Here is a 24,536-nt window from a genome sequence, read left to right on the forward strand (position 1 = left end):
TTGTGTATTCAATTTTTTTGGGGAATTAACTGATAGAAAATGTATCGAAAATTAATCGAATCGTGGTCAAATGAAGAGATTTCATGATGCATTGAATCGTTGCCTGAATAATCGTAATCGAAATTAATCGTTGTGAGGTTGCATCGTTACACCCCTAGTAAGCTCATTTCCCAAAATGTTTGTGTGTTCCTTTAAGATTAAAATCACTCTTTTAAGGGAGACCTGGCCAAGAGGCGTATCATTAAGTCAAATAAATGTTATTTATAAAGCACATTTCATACACGGAGGCAATCCAAAATAATCATTCTCTGGAATAAAAATATATATAAAAGGAAGACGCAGAAACAAACCTACAGATTTTTTGCCTATTCTTAACTCATTGGACGCCAGTCACGATGATAGTCGGGTTAACTCGCCATCGCTTGAGCGCCAATTGCGAGTATAGTCGGGTTTTAATCGTTATTTCTTTTATTATCGATATCCATTCATTTTCATCCATCCAGCCTGATGTTATCGTTGGGAATGGGTCTGAGCTCGCAAATGGCTGGTATTGCACTCCACTGGGAATGGTATAGTTTATTTTCTGGGACGATCCAAGCCGTGCGGGCGTGGTTTAAATACTCAGGCGAGGTAACCTGATTTCAACGATGCATCTGCGAGGCTGCCCCCCCCCCCCCCCCCCATATGCAATTACTGTTGAACGTGGCACGGACCTCCGCGCCCAGTACTTCACGAGGGCCATTTCATGTATGCACGAGGAAGGATAATAATGATGATCTAGCGTTGATTTCAGGAAGATTCGATAATCAGCCGTAAAATGACAAATGTGTTTTGTGTATTCCACTAAAGGGCTATTATCGCGTCTTTCTCTGGAATTACTAGAAATCACCAAAACTATACTCGTATTCAAAACGGTATAAAACGGAAATGTACCGATGAAAAAACGATCCGTTTTGTACATGTTGACTGCAAGCAACTCACTGATAATCGACGGGTGTATTAGACCCATAGCCATAATTTAAGATATATTTAACTAAGCACTCGCAAATCTCCCAGTCCTCCCATTGATTAAAGCGCTGGCGCTCTAGCGCCCTCTCGCGCACTTAAGCGATGGCGTCCAATGAGTTAAAAATAGGCAGAGTTGGACAGATCTAAGATCTTCTGGCAGTTTATTCCAGCTATGTGTGGCATAGTAGCAGGATGCGGCTTCGCCAGGTTTTGTTTTGGTCCTACGAACAGTTAGCAGACCAGTCCCTGATGACGTAAGAGGTCTAGATGGTTCATAGTGTAGAAGCAACTCAGATGTATTTAGGACCTGACCTGTTAAGTGATTTATAGACTAGTAACAGTATTTTAAAGTCTATTCTATGACACACTGGTAGCCAATGCAGAGATGTGAGGACTGGTGTGATATGTTCAGCTTTCCTAGTCCTTGTTAACACTCTAGCAGCATTCTGAATGAGCTGCAGTGCAGTTGTTTCTTTTTCTTTTTATTATTTTTTTTGTTCTCACTTTTTCTGTATTTTTGCTCCCATCCCAATTTAGTCGTTGTACCAATTCCCTTCCTGGTCGTTGCGCACATTGTCCCACTGTCGGCCTAGGGAGGGTGTAGAACTACCACATGCCTCCTCCGATACATGTGGAGTCAGCCAGCCGCTTCTTTTCATCTGACAGCGAGGACTCTCACTGGGGGAATGTAACACGTGCGGAGGTTCACGCTATTTCCCCCCGATCCTCTCCCTGCTGAACAGGCGCCCCGACCGACCAGTAGGAACCGCAGTTTACAACGACCAGGACACATACCCCGCCGGCTTCCCACCCGCTAACACTGCCAATTGTGTTAGTAGGGACGACTGACCAAGCTGGAGGTACCGCTGACAGCTGGATTCGATCCCAGAGTCTCTGCGGTGGTAGGCGAGTGCATTCTTTACTGCGCTACCCAGCCGCCCCGAGCTGCAGTTGTTTGATTGCTTTTTGCGGTAGGCCTGAGAGAAGACTGTTACAATAGTCTATAAAAGTCTATTACAAAGTCGATAAAAGCTAACATGTTAAAAACAGACAAGAATTACAGATAACAGATGCACAATACAACATCCAACTTACATTACATGATCTGTACTAGTAGTAATAATAATAATAAACTTTATTTGCACCTTTCATACAAGAGTCGCAGCCCAAAGTGCTTCACAGCAGTACAATATAAACATCAATGCAGAGAATAAGAAAAAGGTTAAACAATGCAGGTAATAAAACACTTATTTTGGATCTCCTCCACCAGCACTCATACAACAACAATAAAATAGCTCTAATTTACAATACAATTATCACAGTGTGGATGTAATGTAAAGTTGCAGAATGTATTAAAAGGCTATGGTGAAGAGGTAAGTTTTTAGCTTACTTTTGTAAATATTTAGTGAGCTGTAATGTCAAACGTTGGAAGTATTTTATACCTGCATTCGACTCTCTATTCTTAAAGAGATACACTAATGGTGTGAAATCAAGTGTATTCAGATGATGTATGTTTGTATGTTTTCAGGTTTTATCTCGCCAAGCACAGTGGCAGACAACTCACACTACAGCACCACATGGGGTCAGCTGACCTCAACGCCACATTCTACGGTCCAATCAAAAAGGTATTTTATTTTAACCCTATATTTACCACGGTAACAGACTGACAACATTTGCTCTTTTCCAGTAACACCCTGCTTTACCCAGTACAACCACAGTCTGACACTGTTGACCACTAGGAGCTGCCCAGTACAACCACAGTCTGACACTATTGACTACTTGGAGCTGCCCAGTACAACCACAGTCTGTTGACCACTAGGAGCTGCCCAGTACAACCACAGTCTGTTGACCACTAGGAGCTGCCCAGTACAACCGCAGTCTGACATTGTTGACCACTAGGAGCTGCCCACTACAACCACATTCTGACATTGTTGACCACTAGGAGCTGCCCAGTACAACCACAGTCTGACACTGTTGACTACTAGGAGCTGCCCAGTACAACTAGTCCACATTTTTAAATATTAGTATCTCAGAGGATTTTGAAGTTGAAGACCAGTACGGTCTCAGATGTTGTGTCTCCTCCTCCATGCTGTAAATAATGTAATATGTGGGATATTCAACAAGGAGTTATAGGTTGAGCAGTTTTAAGGCACGACGTGGAGATGAAGAACCACCCGACACACAGTGGAAAAAACGTCTAACGCACGCCACACCTACAAGTTGATTATTCCACTTATACCATCGTCATTTAGATTAGATTGAAATGTATTGTCATCATACAGTACAATGAAAATAAGTTTGGCATCTAACCAGAGTGCAAATGTAACAGTAAAGTGCAATAGTAATATACAATATACAGGTGATTAAACTATATAAAATATAATGTATAATTTAACAATATCAAATAAAAGCAGTCACAAATTTAGGTGAAAGTTTTTCACTTTGCCATTGTTTTCCTTCCCGGTCGTTTTCTTCACGACAGCTGTGTTCTTTAATGTTGCTATGGTTACAGATTGGGTAGCGGATTCATCTAGAATGGTGATTAAACTTGAGCCGAACTATGTGCACATTAAATGGTTTTAACTAGGGGTGGAACGGTTCGCATTCTAACCGTACACCGTTCGGTACGACCTCCACGGTTCGGGGCATGTGTGTATTGTTCGGTTATAACGTTAGCCGCAAGCTAAGAGTGGAAACGCTCACAGCGAAGCAGGGGTGTAAAAAGTACCCAGAAATTATACTTAAGTGAAAGTATGGGTACTCTGACTCAAGTAAAAGTCAAAGTATCTGGCTAAAAACACACTTGAGTAAAGTCAAAAAGTAATTTTTTTTAAAGGGATAGACCAGGGGTCTCAAACTCATTCCATCGTGGGCCAAGTTTTCATTTTAACTATACATTGCACCAGGTGAGTTAGTTGAAGAGGTGAGCCAATTAGTGAAATCATCAGCTGGTGTTTAGGCAAGGCTGGAATGAAACCAAGCATACACTCTGCCCACAATGGAATGTGTTCTGCGATAGACAATGCTGAAATGAAAGAACAGAGGACACTTTTTTTGCATTAAAATTATTTAATGCACTTCTCCATTGAGGGTAAACTAACATGGACGGCATTCACATCACAGCATGAATAATAGGGGTGGGGGGGGAAATCTATACGTAGTAGTATCGCGATACTTTGCGTGGCGATACTGTATTGATACAGGGACGGCAAGTATCGATATTTAATTATTCATTTTTTTTTTTTTTTTATAATTTTTATATAAGGAAGTTGCATTGTTCATTTCAATACCTGTAATAGTACAGTAGTCCACACACATGTGCATTCAGTTAAGTTGGAATATGACTGTAATACAAACAGTTCAGTTTGTCAGGTACATGCAACACAGATTACAGTGTTTACATCTGTCTGCTTGAGAAAATACCATGTTCTGCAATAAAGATGATTGAAGTGAGATGAACAGACTGAACTTTATTTTATTAGATAAAACATGTTGACAAAGTTTTACTTTGCAGTTGAAAAAAGGTAAATTAAATTTGATAAAAAAAAGGTAAATTTAATTTTTTTTTGCAATAATCAGCGTATCGCGATATATTTAGTATCGCGATACTATCATTTCGTGACGCAAGTATCGCGATAGTATCGTGAGGTCTCTGGCGATTCCCACCCCTAATGAATAATATCACAATATTAAAAACAATGGTGTATCCTGAATAATATCACTATTAACCACCGCATACTGGATTATCCTGAATAATATCACAATATTAAAGACAGAATACTGGAGTACCCTGAATAATATCACAATATTAAAGACAGAATACTGGAGTACCCTGAATAATATCACAATATTAAAGACAGAATACTGGAGTACCCTGAATAATATCACAATATTAAAGACAGAATACTGGAGTACCCTGAATAATATCACAATATTAAAGACAGAATACTGGAGTACCCTGAATAATATCACAATATTAAAGACAGAATACTGGAGTACCCTGAATAATATCACAATATTAAAGACAGAATACTGGAGTACCCTGAATAATATCACAATATTAAAGACAGAATACTGGAGTACCCTGAATAATATCACAATATTAAAGAGAATACTGGAGTACCCTGAATAATATCACAATATTAAAGACAGAATACTGGAGTACCCTGAATAATATCACAATATTAAAGACAGAATACTGGAGTACCCTGAATAATATCACAATATTAAAGACAGAATACTGGAGTACCCTGAATAATATCACAATATTAACCACAGCATAATGCGGATCTGACTGTCTATTCTTCTGATAGCAGGTGTTTAATCAAAGATCCCCGCTTTCTAGTCTTGCACAAGGACCAATCAGCATGGGTATGGGCGGGTTCATTTTCCATTGATGGGGATTTGATTGGCTGTTTACCTGCGGTTGCTAGATTAATAACGTTAACGTTAGTTCGGCCAGATAAACAATTCAAATATACTAATTAAAATTGTTGGACCTGTGAGATTTGTACTTTGTAGGTCTGCATTTTAAATGTAAGGAGTCAAAAGTATGTTTTTTTTCTTCTCTGAAATGTAATGGAGTAAAAGTACAAAGTATACAAACTAGGGATGTCCGATATTATCGGCCTACCGATATTGGCATTAAAATGTGATATCGGAAAATATCGGTATCTGTTTTCAAAAAAGATTTTTTTTTTTTTTTTATACATTTCTATAACCTTTATTTACCCAGGCAAGCAAGTAAGAACAAATTCTGATTTTATTTATTGTCAAAAGTATGCATAATGTTGTGTTAATTCCACAACAAGAGATTATGTAATGTTAATTACCTGAAATTATTCAGTTTTTGGGGGGGGGGGGAAACCCTGCATATATCGGTTGATATCGGTATCGGAAATTAAGAGTTGGACAATATCGGTATATCGATATCGGTAAAAAAGCCAATATCGATCATCCCTAATACAAACCTAATAATACTTGAGTAAAGTACAAATCCCCCAAAACAGTACTTAAGTATTGTAACAAAGTACAATTACTCAAGTACTTTACACCCCTGCAGCGAAGTGACTCCACAACACCAGTTCCATTAGTGGGGAAGGGGGGGTATATTGATGAGGCTTGACAACAGAGGTTCAAAGATAACTTCACGTTTATTGGCTGTTCGTTTATATTATATCATCGGTGCTTCTCCAGGTTCCAACGCTGTGTGTTACTGTTGACTATTTACTTCCTGGTGTGACGTCACTTCAAATACGGCTACCAAGACTCAAAAAGCAAAAGCGAGTCGAGTCGATTAGGTACCATGCAGTGAAAAGCGCCATAAGAGAATACTTCATAATGTTTCATGCAATTAAAAAGTAAATATATATTTAGTACACATGATTTATTTATCTTAAATAACACAGTGACGTTTCCTTTTTGATAAGAAAGTCTAGTGCTGGTTGAGCATATGCATCCCCTTACAGCTGTACTGTATTGTACCCATTCTGCAATCTGTTGATACAATTTTCAATCAATCAATACTTTATGTTGATGGCCTTTGTCTATAATGTGGCCACAAAAATATAATTATTTAGTTTGTTTGCACTAAGTTAATACTTTGACAAATGTTGCCTATATTTTTCAGTCAGTTCGGTCTTTGTGTGCCAAACATTATTGCTGTAAACTTTTTTTTACCAAATAAATGAGAAGCATGTTTAAATCGGCAATGCCCCTCTTGCTGTACCAACATCTCTCCTAGCTCTAACCGGTCACTGTCAAAATAATGTGCCTGATGTCAAACTGCCTCATTCTTTACGTTTTTGCATGACTACGTCCTTGAGAATAACTGAAAAGTTGGATTCTTTTTAGGCTATATATATCTTATGCTGATGTATGGTATTTTTGGAGTGTTACATTTATAAAAAAATATGTATAAACAACGTATACCGAACCGAAAACCGTTCCACCTCTAGTTTTAATGCACTTAACCTGCCAGCCAATCGGAAAAGAGTATTCACCCAGACCATGGTATAAGTGGTATAAGTTGACAGCCCACTACTGTCTGTGTCCCTAGGAGGACGGATCAGAGGTTGGGGTGGGCGGGGCCCAGGTGACTGGCTCCAACACCAGGAAGCACATCCTCCAAGTCTCCACCTTTCAGATGACCATCCTCATGCTGTTCAACAACAGAGACAAGTCCAATTTTGAGGTACCAGACATTAAAGGGTTAAAGTAGCTGTTCTGGTAGCCTGGTACCAGACATTAAAGTAGCTGTTCTGTTAGCCTGGTACCAGACATTAAAGGGTTAAAGTAGCTGTTCTGTTAGCCTGGTGCCAGACATTAAAGTAGTTGTTCTGTTAGCCTGGTACCAGACATTAAAGTAGCTGTTCTATTAGCCTGGTACCAGACATTAAAGTAGCAGTTCTATTAGCCTGGTACCAGACATTAAAGTAGCTGTTCTGTTAACTTGGTACCAGACATTAAAGTAGTTGTTCTGTTAGCCTGGTACCAGACATTAAAGGGTTAAAGTAGCTGTTCTGTTAGCCTGGTACCAGACATTAAAGTAGCTGTTCTGTTAGCCTGGTACCAGCCATTAAAGGGTTAAAGTAGCTGTTATGTTAGCCTGGTACCAGACATTAATGGTGTGGTTGTGTTAGCTTGGTACCAGACATTAAAGTCATTGTTCTGTTAGCCTGGTACCAGACATTAATTTAAAGTCGTTGTTCTGTTAGCCTGGTGCCAGACATTAAAGTAGTTGTTCTGTTAGCCTGGTACCAGACATTAAAGTAGCTGTTCTGGTAGCCTGGTACCAGACATTAAAGTTGCTGTTCTGTTAGCCTGGTACCAGACATTAACACTTTGATCGCCATGGTTCAAATTCATAATTTACCATCCCTAGCCAGCTCTATTTGTCTATGGAGAAGTTCCCCTTCTTTGCAGGGCTATAACTTTTTAAATTCTATTGCTAAATTGCCATTATTATGGCCCATTCAATGTCCTATATCCATTGTTCAGGGTGTAGCAACGATATACTTTTTCATTCACATATTCATACTAAAATATGGTCTAAAGTATAAGTATGTTTTTATCGTTTTCTGCAGCTTTCTCCAGAACTTGATTTATAGCTCCAAATGCATTATATTGATGATCAAATACAGTTTGGTAGCGATCGTTGCCAGATGAAAAGTTTCAACTGGAGGTACTTCTAGAAGTTACTACGTATCATCTGATATTGACTGGATGGGCGAGGGGGCGTTTATAATTCCGTGGGCAACGTTATACCATTCATCTAGTGTGGGTCATATGATCATCAGATCAGTTAGTATAGAATACGTTAGAAAATAACGCTGGATCTTACCGTATGTTCCTCGCGCCGTTGGACGATCAGCGTGGAGTAGACAGTTTTCGATTATGGGATGTTGATCCTGATGAACCATTTCCAGGTTGTATAATACTATATACGTCCAAATAACGTTGTTTATTGAGTTAGGGCGAGCGATTGATTATCCAGTGTGTTGAGATGGAGTCCGGCTACCGATCGAGTGCCCGGACGGATTATGGATGAGCACTTCCTGTTTGGCGCGCCCCTCCCTCTCTGCCGATTGGCCACTTGATGGCGCTCTTGAACCGTTAGACAGTTGAGTGGAGCTCACCAGTACATCTCATGTCTCCGGAGGAGAAATATGATTTTGATCACAGATTTTGGAATTATTGATATCAAAGACGAGTTACGGCGTCTTCGGCAGAATGAGCATGGCGAGGAATGACGTCTAAACACGTCATCGGCGATTAAAGTGTTATAGTAGCTGTTCTGTTAGCCTGGTACCAGACATTAAAGTAGCTGTTCTGTTAGCCTGGTACCAGACATTAAAGTCATTGTTCTGTTAGCTTGGTACAAGACATTAAAGTAGTTGTTATGTTAGCTTGGTACCAGACATTAAAGTAGCTGTTCTCTTAGCTTGCTACCAGACATTAAAGTCGGAATAAAAGTATTGCTTTCCCCAAAAAAATCATTATCATTTAAAAAAAAATTGGCGGGTCCAAAATGAATGTCGTTTACATGTTATGTGCATGTATCTCCTCCCTACTTCCCATTTCCCTATGTGGAATGCACCTGATTGGATAAACAACATGCTGTTGCTCTAGTGCGACATCTACTGGCTGAATGTTATCTATAGTGCCTTTTAGATAAAGTACCTATATTTGCTTTGTTGTTGTCGTTGGTGTTGCTGTTGTTGTGATGACAACACTGATGTCTCTGTATGTCTCTCTGTGGAGCAGGAGATTCAGCAGGAGACAGATATCCCTGAGAGAGAGCTGGTGAGAGCGCTCCAGTCACTAGCCTGTGGGAAGCCCACCCAGAGAGTCCTCACCAAGGAGCCCAAGTCCAAGGAGATGGAGAACGGACATGTATTCACAGTTAACGACCAGTTCACCTCCAAACTGCACAGAGTCAAGATCCAGACTGGTAAATAAGATTAGAGACACACTAGATTCCGAATGGTTAAACAGTAGACACACTAGATCCCGACTGGTTAATAGAGTAGAGACACACTAGATCCCGACTGGTTAATACAGTACAGTGTTTCCCCTACCATTGCCTTGGCCCCGCCAACGGGACCCCCCAATGGGAACCCCGCCCCTCCTGAAAAGATTATAATAATAAAATGTTTTAAAAATTATTATTTAAAAAAATATATATATATATTTATTAAAGTTTGCTTTAATCACAGTAACGTTGGCGAGCTAGCTAAATTATACATAAATCGGTGTTCATATAAATCAATCTTCACTAAGACTTTAAAACGGTGGTGCGGCACGGTCTACTCTGTACTCTGTAGACCAGTGGTGCCCAACCAGATCGCAGACTGATTTTAAGTAGGCCGTGAGATTATTTTGGAAAATCATTTAATTTAATTTGATTTGGAGGGGAGGACAAAAAAAGCTACCGGAAAGCACCAGCATCAGCGCCGCAAGCAAGACCACCACCAGCAGAACCGGAACAGCCAAAAGACCAAAAACATATCATTTCCATGAAGAGTGGGAGGAGGCTTACTTTTTAGTTTATTTCAACGCAAAATCAGTCTGTCTGATTTGCAAACAAACCGTGTCCGTGCCGAAAAAGGGTAATTTGGAGCAGCATTATACAACGATGCACAAGAAACACCACGCAGATTTTCCTCAAAACAGTTCTACGAAGAACGGAACTCCAGCAGATGAAGTCTTCACTAGTGGGACAACAGTCTACTTTTACGAAGCCCAAAACCAAGGCAAAAGCTGCAACAATTGCATCTTATCGTGTCAGTCACGTTCTCGCTACAAAGAAAGAATCCTTCAAAGACGGCGACTGTAAAAGAGGCATTGACTGTGGCTGCCGATTCACTCTTCTGTGATTCCAAGTATCACACAGAGATTATGGATGCTGTCAAAGACCTTCAGCTGTCACGTAATACTGTGACCCGGCGCTGTGAGGAAATGTCCGAAGTTGTTCACAAGCAACTCATGAGGGACATTAATACATGCGAGTGTTATTCCCTGCAGTTCAATGAATCGACTGATATGGTAGATGTGGCACAGCTATGTATTTACATTAGAATGGCCTTTGACAACATGAGTGCAAAAGAAGAGCTGCTCACCATATTGCCTCTTAAAGGACACACTAAAGGTGAAGACATTCAAGCCTTCATGGAGTTCACTAAGCAGAGCAAACTGCCCCTCCATAAACTCATCTCTATTACAACCGATGGTGCACCAGCCATGGTGGCTGTAATAATGGGTTCGTCGGGGAGCTCCAGTAGCTCACCACGTACCGCGAGCGCTATTTCGGCGCCGTGGACAACCGTGCTCGTCACGGATCTGGGGTTTAGCGAGTTCGAATCCCGGACTGCAGCCGTGCCTTTCCCAGAGTGTCTTCCCCCCCATCTGAACCCTTTCAGCCTGTTTCTGTCGGTCATCCTTGACCAGAATAAATGTGATAAACACATAAAAGAGCCAGGGGAATGGCCAAAGTTTAAAAAAAAAATAATGGGTTCGTCGGACTGTGCAAAAAAAGCGACGCTTTCCCGGACTTCCTTAATTACCACTGCATAATTCACCAACAAGTTCTGTGTGGTAAAATTTTAAATAAGGAAGTTATGGATATCGCTATGAAGATTGTGTGCTCTGTCAGGGCAAGGAGCCTACAGAGGAGGCTATTTCGTGCACATATGGAGGAGACGGGGGCAGAGCACACCGGCCTGCTGCTGCACACAGATGTAAGGTGGCTGAGCAGAGGTACATATCTGGAGAGATTCAGCGAGTTGCTGCCTGAAATTAAAGAGTTTCTCAAGCTTGCTAAACATGCCGAATATACACATCTAAAGGACAACAACTGGCTTTTGAATTTGGCATTCATAACCGATGTCACTGGCATGCTGAATAACCTGAATTTAGAGCTGCAGGGAAAGGATAATGTGTAATAAACATGATCAGCTCAGTGAATGCTTTTAAAAGCAAGCTCACCATGTGGGCGAGAAGGCTGCAACGCAGTGACCTGCGCAACTTTCCTTACATGCAAGCTAGGGGTGTAACGATTCGACCTCACAATGATTCGATTCGATTACGATTCTTCAGGCAACAATTCAATGCATCATGAAATCTCTTCATTTGACCTCGATTCGATTCTATACATTTTCTATCAGTTAATTCCCCAAACATTTTTGAATACACAAATGTGGCTGGGGGAACTGATTCACTCGGCATGAATGGACTATAGGTCAATAAAAACAATACACACAAAAAGAAAACATAAAAATAGAAAATAAAAAAATCTTTCGATTACGGTATAATCGATTCTAACTAGGGATGTTCGATATTGGATTTTTTACCGATACCCATATACCGATATTGTCCAACTCTTAATTTCCGATACCGATATATGCAGGGTTTCCCCCCCAAAAAAACGGAATAATTTCAGGTAATTAACATTACATATCTCTTGTCGTGGAATTAACACAACATTATGCATACTTTTGACAATAAATAAAATCAGAATTTGTCCTTACTTGCTTGCCTGGTGTTGGATTCTGGCAATCAGCCAATCTCATCTCATCATCTCCTTCGTCTCTCTCTCTGTTGTGCGTTGTGTTTTTCTTGCAACCCCTGATAGTACATCCATAGTCATAAGAAACGACACTGCAACTTGATCTCTTTCCTCAGATCATCATGTTTATTTTCATAAACCTAGCCTCGTCATCAGATGTAAACCAGTTCTGTATTGTCATTGTTCAGTCTTAATTCTCTTCTCTCCGTCTCCTGTCATTAGTCCGGTGGTTCTGGGCCTTGTCGTAGCCAACCACCATATCTGCTAGCTATGATGTGTCATCTTCTCCATTGCTGCCCCCCCCCCCCCCCCTTTGCGAGGAGGAGGGAGCCGTTTCAAAGTCTCTGATCAACGCTTCTCCTCTGTGTGTCGTAGCTCAGTCTAACTTACACTGCAAGGAACTCACAGCTATAAACTATAGTCCTTAGCAACGGCTGACCGCCCCTAGTAACCACTACCACGTGACACGCCCTGGCTCTTTGACCCACATCACTATAGCAATGGCACCTCTGTGGTTACACTTCTATGTGACTACTGCCCAGCGCTGCTGTAGACACTTGACCTTGATGCTGTGGCTATCAGCTGTTGATGTTAAACACAGGCATTAAAGCGTTCCGTCTTGAGACGGATATCCGCCCATTTGATTAGGAGATTCCGTCATTTTATTCCGAGTCGTGACGGATTTTAACCTGAGCCAATCAGAGGCGTCAAGCAGTCATTTGCGAGCAATCGTTTACAGCGCGTTCACCCGCCTCCACTGTGCTCAGCACCAATGGGAAGCGACTATTTGAGTTTTCAGTTTCTGAAATGTCGGCCATTGCTTTAGCTCTACTCAAGACATGGTAGACTCGAGACATGCGGCAACTTTTCCGAGATAGTAAGTTAATTTTACTTATTCTAGTCTAAAGAAACATATATATTACTATTGCTATTGATACATCTAGGTAACGTGAATGCCACAAAACGAATGCCTTTTGTTAATCGGAACGTTATTTACGCAACGTGTTGTTGTTGTTGCATCACATTCATCATCATTCTCTCCGTTACTGTTATGTATTATTCACGTCAACTCAATTCCACTCCAAACAAACTTTTCTCTGATTCTTATTTGCACCTTGTGGTCTTCATACAGTGTATCGGCAGTCAACTGGCATTTAAACGTTGTGCACCCTTGTGGGAAGCTCAGGGGGTTTAAGCTCAATTATTGTGTCTTTTAGTTGTATGTCTACAACCATAATAACTTGTGCATTTCGTCTCTGACTTGGTGGATATGTGTGTGTGCTTGCGCCGCTCGCTTTCCGTGTATGATAAATGTACATATGAATGTTGATACATTTTTTTATTTTGTTTATTGTTTGCATACGAGGTGGTCCGCAAATGTTCTTGATAACAATCTAGTGGTCCGCATAAACAAGACGTTTGGGAACCACTGATACAGACGATCTCTAAATATGCGTTATATGCTACGTATACAGTTATGTATGTCATGATGTATATCTGTATGTTGTGTATGTCATAAATCTCAATATGAATTGAAAATGGGGGGGCGGCTACGTGGCGTAGTGGGCAAGGCACTCGCCACGAAATGCTGGAGACGCTGGGCTCGTCAGTTTGAGCCCAGCGCTCCACATTTGCTTTCAGTTTAGCTGGTCGTCCACAGTAATACACATTGGCCGTATTACGGGGAGGGAAACTGAAGGGTGGGGATCGGGCGTTGTGGACAGCGACTCCTACAGGTCGGTTGGTGCGCCTGCGCAGTAGAATCAGGAAGTGTCGGGGGCAGCGAGAGCCTCCCACGCGTTACTCCTCGCCACTGAGAGATCGAGCTGCGCAGGTGAAAAGATGCGACTGCTGTTACCTCAAGTACCGGAGGGTACTTGTGCTATGTATGACTTAGTCCACATTGCATCCGGCTTGTGGGAGGCAAGAAACAGCGTCCGTGACAGGGGAGGGTTGAATTGGATGATACGAAATTGGGATGGGAGAAAAATATAGAAAATGGGAGAAAAAGTGGATAAAAAAAAAATGAATTGAAAATGGGGGACCCTGATGTAAACAAGACGAACGTGTTTCTCTGGTCTGCATCCCCTTAACAATTGTGTGTATTGAGCTGTACTGTATTGTACCCATTCTGCAATCTGTTAAATATTGATTGATTGTTATTAACAGATTGCAGAATGGGTACAGTACAGCTCAATACATACAATTGTTAAGGGGATGCAGACCAGAGAAAGACTTTCATCTTGTTTACATCAGGGTCCCCCATTTTCAATTCATCATAACATATATGACACACATGACATACAGATAGACAATACTGTTACATCTATACATTTATGACATACCAGATTTACAAATACAGTATTGTTTGTGATACAAAAATAGATATATATGTATATAGAGTATATACATTTGAAGTAGAAATTGTACATTGGTGGAGGTTGGGTAGGTGGGGTGGGGGGACTGTACATTGGAGGTGGTTGGGTGGGTGTGATGGGGGGGGGGTTGTAACTGTACATTGGATTATCGACGAAAACTTACTTGGTCCCAAGAAGAGGGTCTCATGTATTAAATAAAGTTTTCATTCATTCACTCTGGATCTGGTAAATCCAGTAGCAATACACACAATTGTTAAGGGGATGCAGACCAGAGAAAGGCATTTGTCTTGTTTACATCATCAGGGTCCCCCATTTTCAATTCATAGTGACTGTTATGTACCAGGAGCTGATCACTCCTGTGTCACTGTGCAGGCAGGCCTGATTACTCCTGTGTCACGGGGCATGCAGGTGAGGGCTGCCAATTAGCCAATTAGTGCTGATTGGTTACCTGCTGGGAGCTTTAAAGCCAGCCCTAGTAACACACATGCAGAGTCGGTGCTTAGAGGGAGAGCTGTCACAGTGCAATACTGCAATTCAGCCATTGGCAATTCAGCCGTTGGGTGGGGGGCGCTGTTGAGCGGGCCTGTGACCGGACCTGAAAGCGCCCCTACTCTGCGGCTCTGCAGCTGCATATGCTTCTAGCAAAATCCAGCATCCAGCCCCGCTGTTGGCAATGGGAGCAGCACGGAGTCTCGACTCTGGACTTATTTTATTTTGAATATAATGTCTGTATACGCAAAAGTAGCCTAGTTTTAAGTTAAAATATTATAAATCTACATGCCTTGAGGATGTCATTCTTTATATAGCCTGCCTATCAGGCAAAACTAATTATTCTAACGGAAACACTGATACCGTGATATATACCGTTACCGTCTATGCTTCAAATTATACCGTGATATAAATTTTAGACCATACCGTCCACCCCTACTCCTGGCTGTTCAAACTAATTGTACCGTGTGAAAGAGAGGAAAGTTGGTTAATTTCCACAAACTACCAGTGAAAAAAACAGTGTTGTTGGCACGTTGGCTCAGGCTGGCTGCACTCAGGCGGCGCGACCAGCCTGTTGGACAGGGAAGGAGGATCTGCAGCGAACACTTCATTGCCTCGGATTATGTTGTTGGGGTGGGATATTTGTCCAGAAGACCACTAATCAGCTGAAGCCGGACACGGTTCCCTCGGTCTTCGACAGACAGACCGGCCCAGGCAGTTCAGCGTCGCGGAGCATTCAGCCTGCTGGCTACCTAGCTCCACTTCAACCAGCCGAGCGTCGGGAGCTCCAGCAGCTTGTCGATGTGCTAATAGCCTGGAGCTAGCTACCGTTAGCTTGCCGAGGCTATTAGCACACCGACAAGCTGCTGGAGCCAGCTACCGTTAGCTTGCCGAGGCTATTAGCACACCGACAAGCTGCTGGAGCTAGCTACCGTTAGCTTGCTGAGGCTATTAGCACACCGACAAGCTGCTGGAGCCAGCTACCGTTAGCTTGCCGAGGCTATTAGCACACCGACAAGCTGCTGGAGCTCCCGACGCTCGGCTGGTTGAAGTGGACCTAGGTAGCCAGCAGGCTGAATGCTCCGCGACGCTGGTTGAAGTGGAGCTAGGTAGCCAGCAGGCTGAATGCTCCGCGACGCTGAACTGCCTGGGCCGGTCTGTCTGTCGAAGACCGAGGGAACCGCGTCCGGCTTCAGCTGATTAGTGGTCTTCTGGACAAACATCCCACCCCAACAACATAATCCGAGGCAATGAAGTGTTCGCTGCAGATCCTCCTTCCCTGTCCAACAGGCTGGTCGCGCCGCCTGAGTGCAGCCAGCCTGAGCCAACGTGCCAACAACACTGTTTTTTTCACTGGTAGTTTGTGGAAATTAACCAACTTTCCTCTCTTTCACACGGTAAAATTAGTTTGAACAGCCAGGAGCAATACAAAAAGAACCACCGCGGTCCCGTTGTTTTGTAGGCAACATTTTATTTACTGACTGACCCATTCACTATAGGCAGCTAACCAGCAGTGTATACACCAAACCAGCCCCATGACGTCAGCAACAAAATGGCCGCGCCCATAATGATAAATGCTTCAAAAATGCAAATTGTTTTCTTAGAAACTGCTTATTTTTATAACGTGATTTTTTCTGTGGCTTATCTAAATACTAATGTGATGCTATGAATATGTATTTATCGCTATGCTTCATCTCCACTTTAATCCCTGTGTTAAACAGCACAGCCTCATCTGTGGAGTTAGTCTGCTGCAACACACTCTCTGACTGCCAGCTACTTTTAAGATCTATAGATCCATCTGAGTAGATGCTGTCACCCACCGATATATATATACATTATATACATATTGAAAAACATAGACATCCTTCACTGGGTAAATAAAGGTTAAATAAATGTCAAAAAAATATATATATATCTTTGAAAACCGATACAGATAATTTCCGATATCACATTTGAATGCCAATATCGGTAGGCCGATAATATCGGACATCCCTAATTCTAACATATTCAAATCGATGCATCGAATCGAACACATTAGAATCTATGCATTTCGGTTAATCGATGCATCGTTACACCCCTAATGCAAGCAGAACTTCAACGTCAGGGTGAGGACACAGCACAGTTTGATTGCACACATTATGAGGAGCTGCACACATTATGAGGAGCAAGTTCAAAGCATCTTGTCAGAGTTTGATAAGCGCTTCACATACTTTTCAACACTTGAACCTGTTGCAAGCTACATGTGTTTTCCATTTGGAACTGTAGATGTGGATGACATCACATCCAAAGTGGCCACACTGTTTAATCTGGACAGCCTTGCTGTGGAGAATGAGATTCTCACACTTCAAACTGACATTGAGACATTGTGTAGACGGTATCGATTGGCTCAGGCTGCCTGACTGCCTGCCCATCCACAGGACTGCTCGAAAAAATGTGTCCTCTCCTCCAAATCAAATTAAATTAAATGATTTTCCAAAATAATCTTGCCGTCTACTTGAAATCAGCCCGCATACTGCCGGTCGATCGGTTGGGCACCACTGGTCTACGGAGACACAGTCAAAAAACTGTGTCGCCACATACCAAACATTCTTAGAACACTGGCTGTGTGACGGCCAGCCCATTTTAAACACCTGATGCCTGTTTCCCCAAATTAGCTACATGCATCCCAATTGGCATCTCCATAATTAGCTTATCAAAAATATAATAATTACAACAATACAAGATCACAAAACCCATTATTTATATAAGTCATGACTTCATTCATACCAATAACAATAATAATAATTTCAAAACCATACATTTGGCTCCAACAGTGATTATATAGATTATGGCATTTTAAGTGCTTCTATCGGCTATGTATGAAATATAGACTATAGACCTATACAACTGTTTACAAAGTAAACAAAATCATACATTTGGCTCCAACACGCCGGCCCCTAATTGTCGTGGAACCTTACATGGCAATTACCAAAAACATGCTTAAACAGAGCCAACACAATATTTTTTGTATTACAATAAGTCTGCGTCACATTGCACACTGTCCAATCTTCTGCTCCTTGAGCGTAGCGCGAATGTGAAGAACATAGCGCACAGTTCATCATCTACGAAATAGTTGTGTGTATAGTCGATGCGTGTAATGTGTGTGCGTGTGTAAAGGGAGGGGGGTAGTGTGTCTTCTTGGGGGCGTGGGGGGGAAGAGTGCGTATTCAAAGGGAGGGTAGGATAAGGGCCGTCTTAGGGTGAGGAGAGGGGGGTGGTTGCAGGCTGTGGTTCATCTTGAGCCTCTACCAGCAGAACCAGCTTTGAGATTGGCCGGCGAAGTGTGCTTGTCTTTGTCCTAACCAGCACTTGCCGCACAAATCCTCCTGCATCCGGTAGGACTTGAGTGACTTGGCCCATTAACCAAGAGTTTCTTGAGGAGGTGTCATCGATGATGAGGACCACGTCTCCTTCTGTCAAGTTTCTTCTTTTCTTGGTCCATTTCTCGCGTTTCTGCAGCTCTGGCAAGTACTCTTTTAACCATCTCTTCCAGAACAAGTCCGCCATGTACTGAACTTGACGCCACCTTCTTTTCCCATAGCCGTCGCTTGGATCAAATGTGCCGGGAGGAAGGTAAGGTTTGGTCTTGAGCAGGAGGAGGTGGTTAGGTGTTAGTGGCTCTAGGTCTCCAGCATCGTTGGAAGCGGTAGTGATGGGCCGATCATTTATGATAGCCTCCACCTCGCACAAAAAGAGTGGTGAGCCCTTCCTCATCAAGCCTCTGCTGTGTGAGGGCACTGAGAATGCATCGGACAGTTCTTATTTGCCTTTCCCAGATTCCTCCATGATGGGATCCTGTTGGTGGGTTAAATATCCACTGTATCCATTTAGTCAGCAGGGTGTTCTGGATCGTTGTGTGGTTTAACCCTTGGATAGCTTCTCACAGCTCCTTCTCAGCTCTAACCAGGTTTGTCCCATTGTCTGACCTCATGATCTTCACGGTGCCTCTTCTTGCCACAAACCTCCTGATGGCGTTAATACATGAGGTGGTGTCGAGACTTTGAGCTAGCTCCAAGTGCACTGCTCTGATGTTGAGGCAGGTGAAAACCACACCGTATCGCTTCACTGTGGATCTTCTTTGCTTCACCTCAAATGGGCAGAAGAAATCTATGCCCACATTTGTGAAGGGCGGATCCTCAGGAGTGACTCTTTCTTCTGGCAAGTTTGCCATGAACTGTTCACCCCTCACTTGACTTGAGTTTCCTGCAGGTCACACATTTCGAGATGACCTTTCGGATGGCGGCATTTCCTCCAGGAATCCAATATTTCTGCCGCAGTCGAGAGAGGGTGTGACTCCTTCCACTATGTCCTACGTTCTCATGAACGTGTCTGCAGACCAGTTGAGTCATGTGATGGTTCGGGGGTAGGATAAGCGGATGCTTGGCTTCCAACGGCATAGCTGATTTCATCAGCCGACCACCCACTCTCATCAAGTCGTCCTGGAGAACAGGGGAGAGCTTATTGAGGTGACTGTTCTTCTTTACTGAAAGTCCCTCTTTCAGCGCGGTCATCTCCTCCTTATATGAAGTAGACTGACAACTGGATTATCGTGGTTTCTGCTTGCTGTAGATCTTCAGCTGAGAGGGGTCCTTTCTCGTCTTTTGCCTTCTTGTCACTTGGGCCTTTTGTCGCTTGTGCTTTCAGCACAGACTTGATGCGCAGGATCCAAGCAACCGCTTTCTTTAGGCGATGCCATTCAGAGTAGTTAGTGAGCAACTTGTTGACTGTGCTTTCACCATCCTTTCCAATGGTCCCATCCTTTCTGGTGGTAACTTGTACCGAAAGTACTTTCACCTCCGGGTCACTGACGGTGAGAGGTAGATCCGGCTCTTGGGGCCAGTTATATTCAGGGAAATTAAGGAACTCTGGCCCTGCCAACCACGCTTCGTCCTTGAGAAAGCGAGTTGCGGAGGTGCCTCTTGAGGCACAGTCAGCGGGGTTCGTGTTGCCATTCACAAACCTCCACTGGGAAGGCTTTGAGGACGCTCTTATAACAGCAATTCTGTTAGCGACGAAGGTCTGAAACCTTAAAGCCTTGTTCTTAATGTACTTTAGGACGGATGTACTGTCTGTCCAAAAGACAGATGGTTCAAGTGAAAGTTCAAGCTCTTCTCGCATCATCCGGTCCATACGAACTGCTACGGTGGCAGCCGTAAGCTCCATTCTTGGGATTGTCACAGGCTTGAGTGGAGCCACCCTGGCCTTGCCCATGAGGATAGAACAGTGACCTGTACTGTCACTGTTCATCAATCTTAGGTACGAGACGGTACCGTATCCTGTTTCGCTTGCGTCCCCAAAGTGATGCAACCGTGCGGAGACCAGATGGCCGAAGCCGATAGGCGTGATGCATCTTTTGACCTTGAAGCCTCTCAGAAAATCAAGGTCACTCAACCACCTGGACCACTGCTGCTCGAACTCCACAGGGATAGTCAAAAGTCAAGTCAAGAGTTTTATTTGTCACGGCATACAAGTATACAATGAAATGCGGGTGGTCTTGCCCGCAACGATGTGCAATACAGTGGTACAACATGTAATAGAATCCAATAAAAACAACATTGTGCAATAAACAGGTAACAGGTAGCATGGTGGGACATCTCGGTATCTGTACATAGTTATTTACAGGGCATATAGGACATGCTAGGTAGCTTAGGTAGTGCAATACACTGTTACTGTTGTTATACTAATTTAAAGTGACCTTTCCTTTTTGGCCATAAGTGTGGGGCGTGTGCGGCATGAGTGTCTGCTCATGTTAAAGTGTTAAGTGGCTGCTAGTGTGTGAGCGTGCACAGCGTGCGTGTCATGTGTGTGCTCATGTGTGCTTGTGTGTGGATAGATCAGTGTTCTGTGGCACTCAGTGTTCATTGTTCAAGGCTCTGATGGCCTGGGGGAAGAAGCTGAGCCTAAGCCTCTCTGTCCTAGTAGCTGGGGTTCGCAGGCGTCTGCCTGACCTCAGCAGCTGGAACAGGCTGTTATTGGGGTGGTGGGGGTCTTTCATTATTCTGCAGGCTCTGGATTTGCACCTCTTGTTGTATAGAACCTGCAGGGGAGGTAGTGCAATACCCGTGGTACGCTCGGCTGAGCGCACCACTCTCTGTAGGGCCTTCTTGTCCTGTGCCGTGCTGTTTCCATACCAGGCAGTGATGTTTCCAGTCAAGATGCTCTCTACAGCTCCGGAGTAGAAGGACTGGAGTATCTTCCCCGATACTCTGAACTTCCTTAACTGTCTCAGGTGGTAGAGGCGCTGCTTCGCCTTTTTTACGACTGTGTCTATGTGTGTTGACCATGTCAGATCCTCTGAGATGTGGACCCCCAGGGATCTTTTCATCCCAGCTGAGCTTCCTTCCAGTTAGTCTTTGCAGGATTTGCCTTCCAGGGAGGATGACGGGGGCCAACATGCCCAACGGATCGTAGATGGAGCTCACCGCTGACAACATGCCTCGCCTGGTAAGCGGTTTGTCTGGTAGGTTGATCTTGAATTCAAATGAATCCGTTTCGGTACACCACTGTACGCCTAGGGCTCTTTCCACAGGCAAGATGTGGTTATCTAGATCCAGATCCAGATCTCTGACTTCCTTTGAGCGACTCTCCTCAGGTAGGGAAAGGAGTAGGGTTCTGCTGTTACTAACCCACTTATTCAGCTTGAAACCACCTGTATCACAAATGGCTATGAGCTTGTGAGCAACTTGCAGTGCCTTTGGTTCGTCCTCCACTGATTTCAGGCAGTCGTCCACGTAGAAATTCTTCATGACGTAACAGACTGCTTCAGTGCTGAATTTATCCACGTTGTCTTTTGCACACTGCCGCAAGGCAAAGTTTGCGCAACTGGGGCAGGAGGTGGCACCAAAAATATGCACAACCATCTTGTACTCCTCTAGCTCGCTGTCCAGGTTCCCATCGGGCCACCACAGAAACTTGAGAAGATCTGAGTCAACCTCTGGCACCTTGACCTGATTAAACATGGCTTCTATGTCGGCCATAAACGCGACACGTTTCTGCCGAAACCTTGTAAGGACGCCTGTAAGACTGTTGGTCAAGTCTGGTCCCTGGAGCAGTTGTGCGTTTAGAGATGTACCTCGATAGGTCGCTCCGCAATCGAGCACCACTCTCAGTTTCGGCTTCTTTGGGTGGTATACTCCGTGGTGTGGAATATACCAACTCTTGTTTTGCTTCGCCTTTGTTCAGGTGTCAGCCTGGTAGAAAAACCCTTGGCCATGATATCAGCCATGAAAACTTTGTAGTCTTAATAGATCTTCTTGTTCCTTTGAAACATTCTCTTTAAGTTTAAAGCTCTTTGTTCCGCAACACCACGATTGTTGGGGAGCTCAAGTTGCTCTTCTCTCAGTGGGAGCCCAATAGTATAATGTCCATCCACCAGTGTGACCGAGTTGGAGACTAACTCCAAAAATGTATGGTCTTCCCGTGTTCCGGGAAGTCGAGCTTGACTTGCTGCTGCAGCAATTCCTCCACTCTTGTGACAGATATTCTGTTTGCACTTTTCTAGTGCGGGATAGATCCATTGTCCTTAGCGGTCCATTTACCGTCCAACCCAGGATAGTCTTAACGGCGTATGGGCCATTCCCTCGGCTGCTAATGACTCTCAATGGCTCTAGAGCCTTTGGCACGTTGCATCCAATTAGCAGACCAATTTCTGCATCAATCTGAGGGATCCTGATGTCTTCCCTCAGGTACGGCCATGAATTCACATCCTTTTGGGTGGGTATGTTATCTTTACGCACTGGAATCTGCACATACTCATCACTCTCCAGACCACATATTTCCAGGTCACATGCAACAGAGGTTTTAGTGGATTCCTCTTTGTTTAGTGTTTTCAACAGTATTTCTGCCTTTTGGCCGGTTACTTGGAGCTGCTGTGAAAGTGCTTCAGTGCAAAATGTTGCGGTGCTCCCAGTGTCTAGGAACGCATACGTCATTACGATGTTATTACCCTTCTGTGCTTTCACTTTTACAGGCACAATTGCTAGGATGCCTTCTGGCTCCCCGGCCCCAGTATCCTTCCGTCCATCCTTACCCCTGTCCACAAAGTCCACACTGGAAGCAGCACTTGCTACAGCCTTTTCGGCTACAGCCTTTACCCTTTTGTCTTTCGGTCCCATTGCTGCTGGTGGTGTTGTTGTTTCAGTAGCTGCCTGTGGCGTTGTTACACTTGTGGCAAAGCCACTCTTACCCTATTTGGCCCTTAGGCTGGTTGTGCTGGATGCAGTTGGCGCAGGACTATAAATGGTTTTGGCCGTTGTGGTGGCATGAGAATCTTTGAGGTTACCAAACACAGGGTGGGAAAGAAGCCTTGACTGCTTATCTATGAACAGCACCAGGTCTTTAAACTTGGCTAGTCTCTTCTCTCTTTCTTGTATGTCACAAGCTATAGCTCTCCATTTCTCTTTGAACTTATACGGGAGCTTGGAGAGAACAGCTTTCATATTAGTTGGGTGGTCCATTTCTTGCATGTAGTCCACCGTATCCATTGTGTTCAGACAGCTGCTGAGAAATACTGAGAAGGCCTTTAAAGCTTTTGGGTCTTCAGCTTTGATAAACGACCAACCAAGAGCCTTGTTGATGTAGGCCGTGGCGATCTGATAATCCTCTCTGAAATGGTGCTTCAACAATTGTTTTGCCTCTGTGTATCCTGTGTCGGGTTGCATGTACTGGCAACTACGCACCAGCTCTCTTGGTTGGTTAACAGTGTATTGCTCCAAAAAATAAAGCCTGTCCTTACTGTCCTCTGTCTTCTTCTCAATACCATGTTCAAATGCTCTGATAAAGAACTGATAATTTAAAGGATCTCCATTAAATGTTGGGATACTGAGTGGCGGTAATGAAGACATTTTCTGTTGTTTAACGAGTCAGCTTCAAGCTTGGCTTCCTCCCTTTCCATAGCTTGTTGCCGTGCCAACCTGTCAGCTTCAAGCTTGGCTTCCTCCCTTTCCATAGCTTGTAGCCGTGCCAACCTGTCAGCTCTTGCCATAAGCTCTGCCTCCTTACATTCCAGAGTAATCTTAAGTGAGCCAAGAGATGATCCGGTGGTGCTTGACCTTGACCTCTGTGAAACTCTGTCACATGGTTTTACAACATTTGATTCACTCTGAACGGAGGCAGCAGAAATCCAATTTTTAACTGTAGCCTTGTACTCCAGAAAAGACTCCACTTTGGGGTCATACCAGTCAACTTGATCACTTTGCATCTCCTCTGTGGTCAGTAATTCACACAGCAAGTCATTGCATGTACCCAGGTCACTGCACAATTGTGGAAGTTAATTTTCCAGTTTGGATCTCACCAATTCAACATTGCACACATTTTGCATTAATTGTTATTTCGTTTTTCATTTTGGTTATTAAACCCAATCTTGCACTTCTGGAAGCCTTTAAACATTTGAGCTTTTCTTTTTTATTTTCCAACTCTCTCTCTTCATGCTCAGCTCCACCCTCTTCCTTCGATTGTTCAGAACCACCTTTTTTCAATTGATCAGGCATTTTCTCCATTCACAAAAACACCAACACAACGTTTCAGTTTTATTTTACTTCAGCCGAGTTGCGCGTTTT

General features: G+C 43.4%; 1 protein-coding gene across 1 annotated transcript in view; it reads left to right on the forward strand.

Moving 5' to 3' along the window:
• LOC311233006 (cullin-3-like) overlaps nt 1–24,536 on the forward strand; it is a 135,242-nt gene that overhangs the window by 99,596 nt on the left and 11,110 nt on the right. Inside the window, exons 12-14 of the mRNA XM_084319859.1 lie at nt 2,537–2,633; nt 7,067–7,201; nt 9,274–9,460. Of these exons, the coding sequence (XP_084175985.1) occupies nt 2,537–2,633; nt 7,067–7,201; nt 9,274–9,460 (419 nt within the window). The remainder of the gene's footprint in view (nt 1–2,536; nt 2,634–7,066; nt 7,202–9,273; nt 9,461–24,536) is intronic.

This window comes from Notolepis coatsorum (assembly GCF_963971535.1).
Source record: "Notolepis coatsorum genome assembly, chromosome: 1".
In the NCBI taxonomy this organism is placed as follows: domain Eukaryota; kingdom Metazoa; phylum Chordata; class Actinopteri; order Aulopiformes; family Paralepididae; genus Notolepis; species Notolepis coatsorum.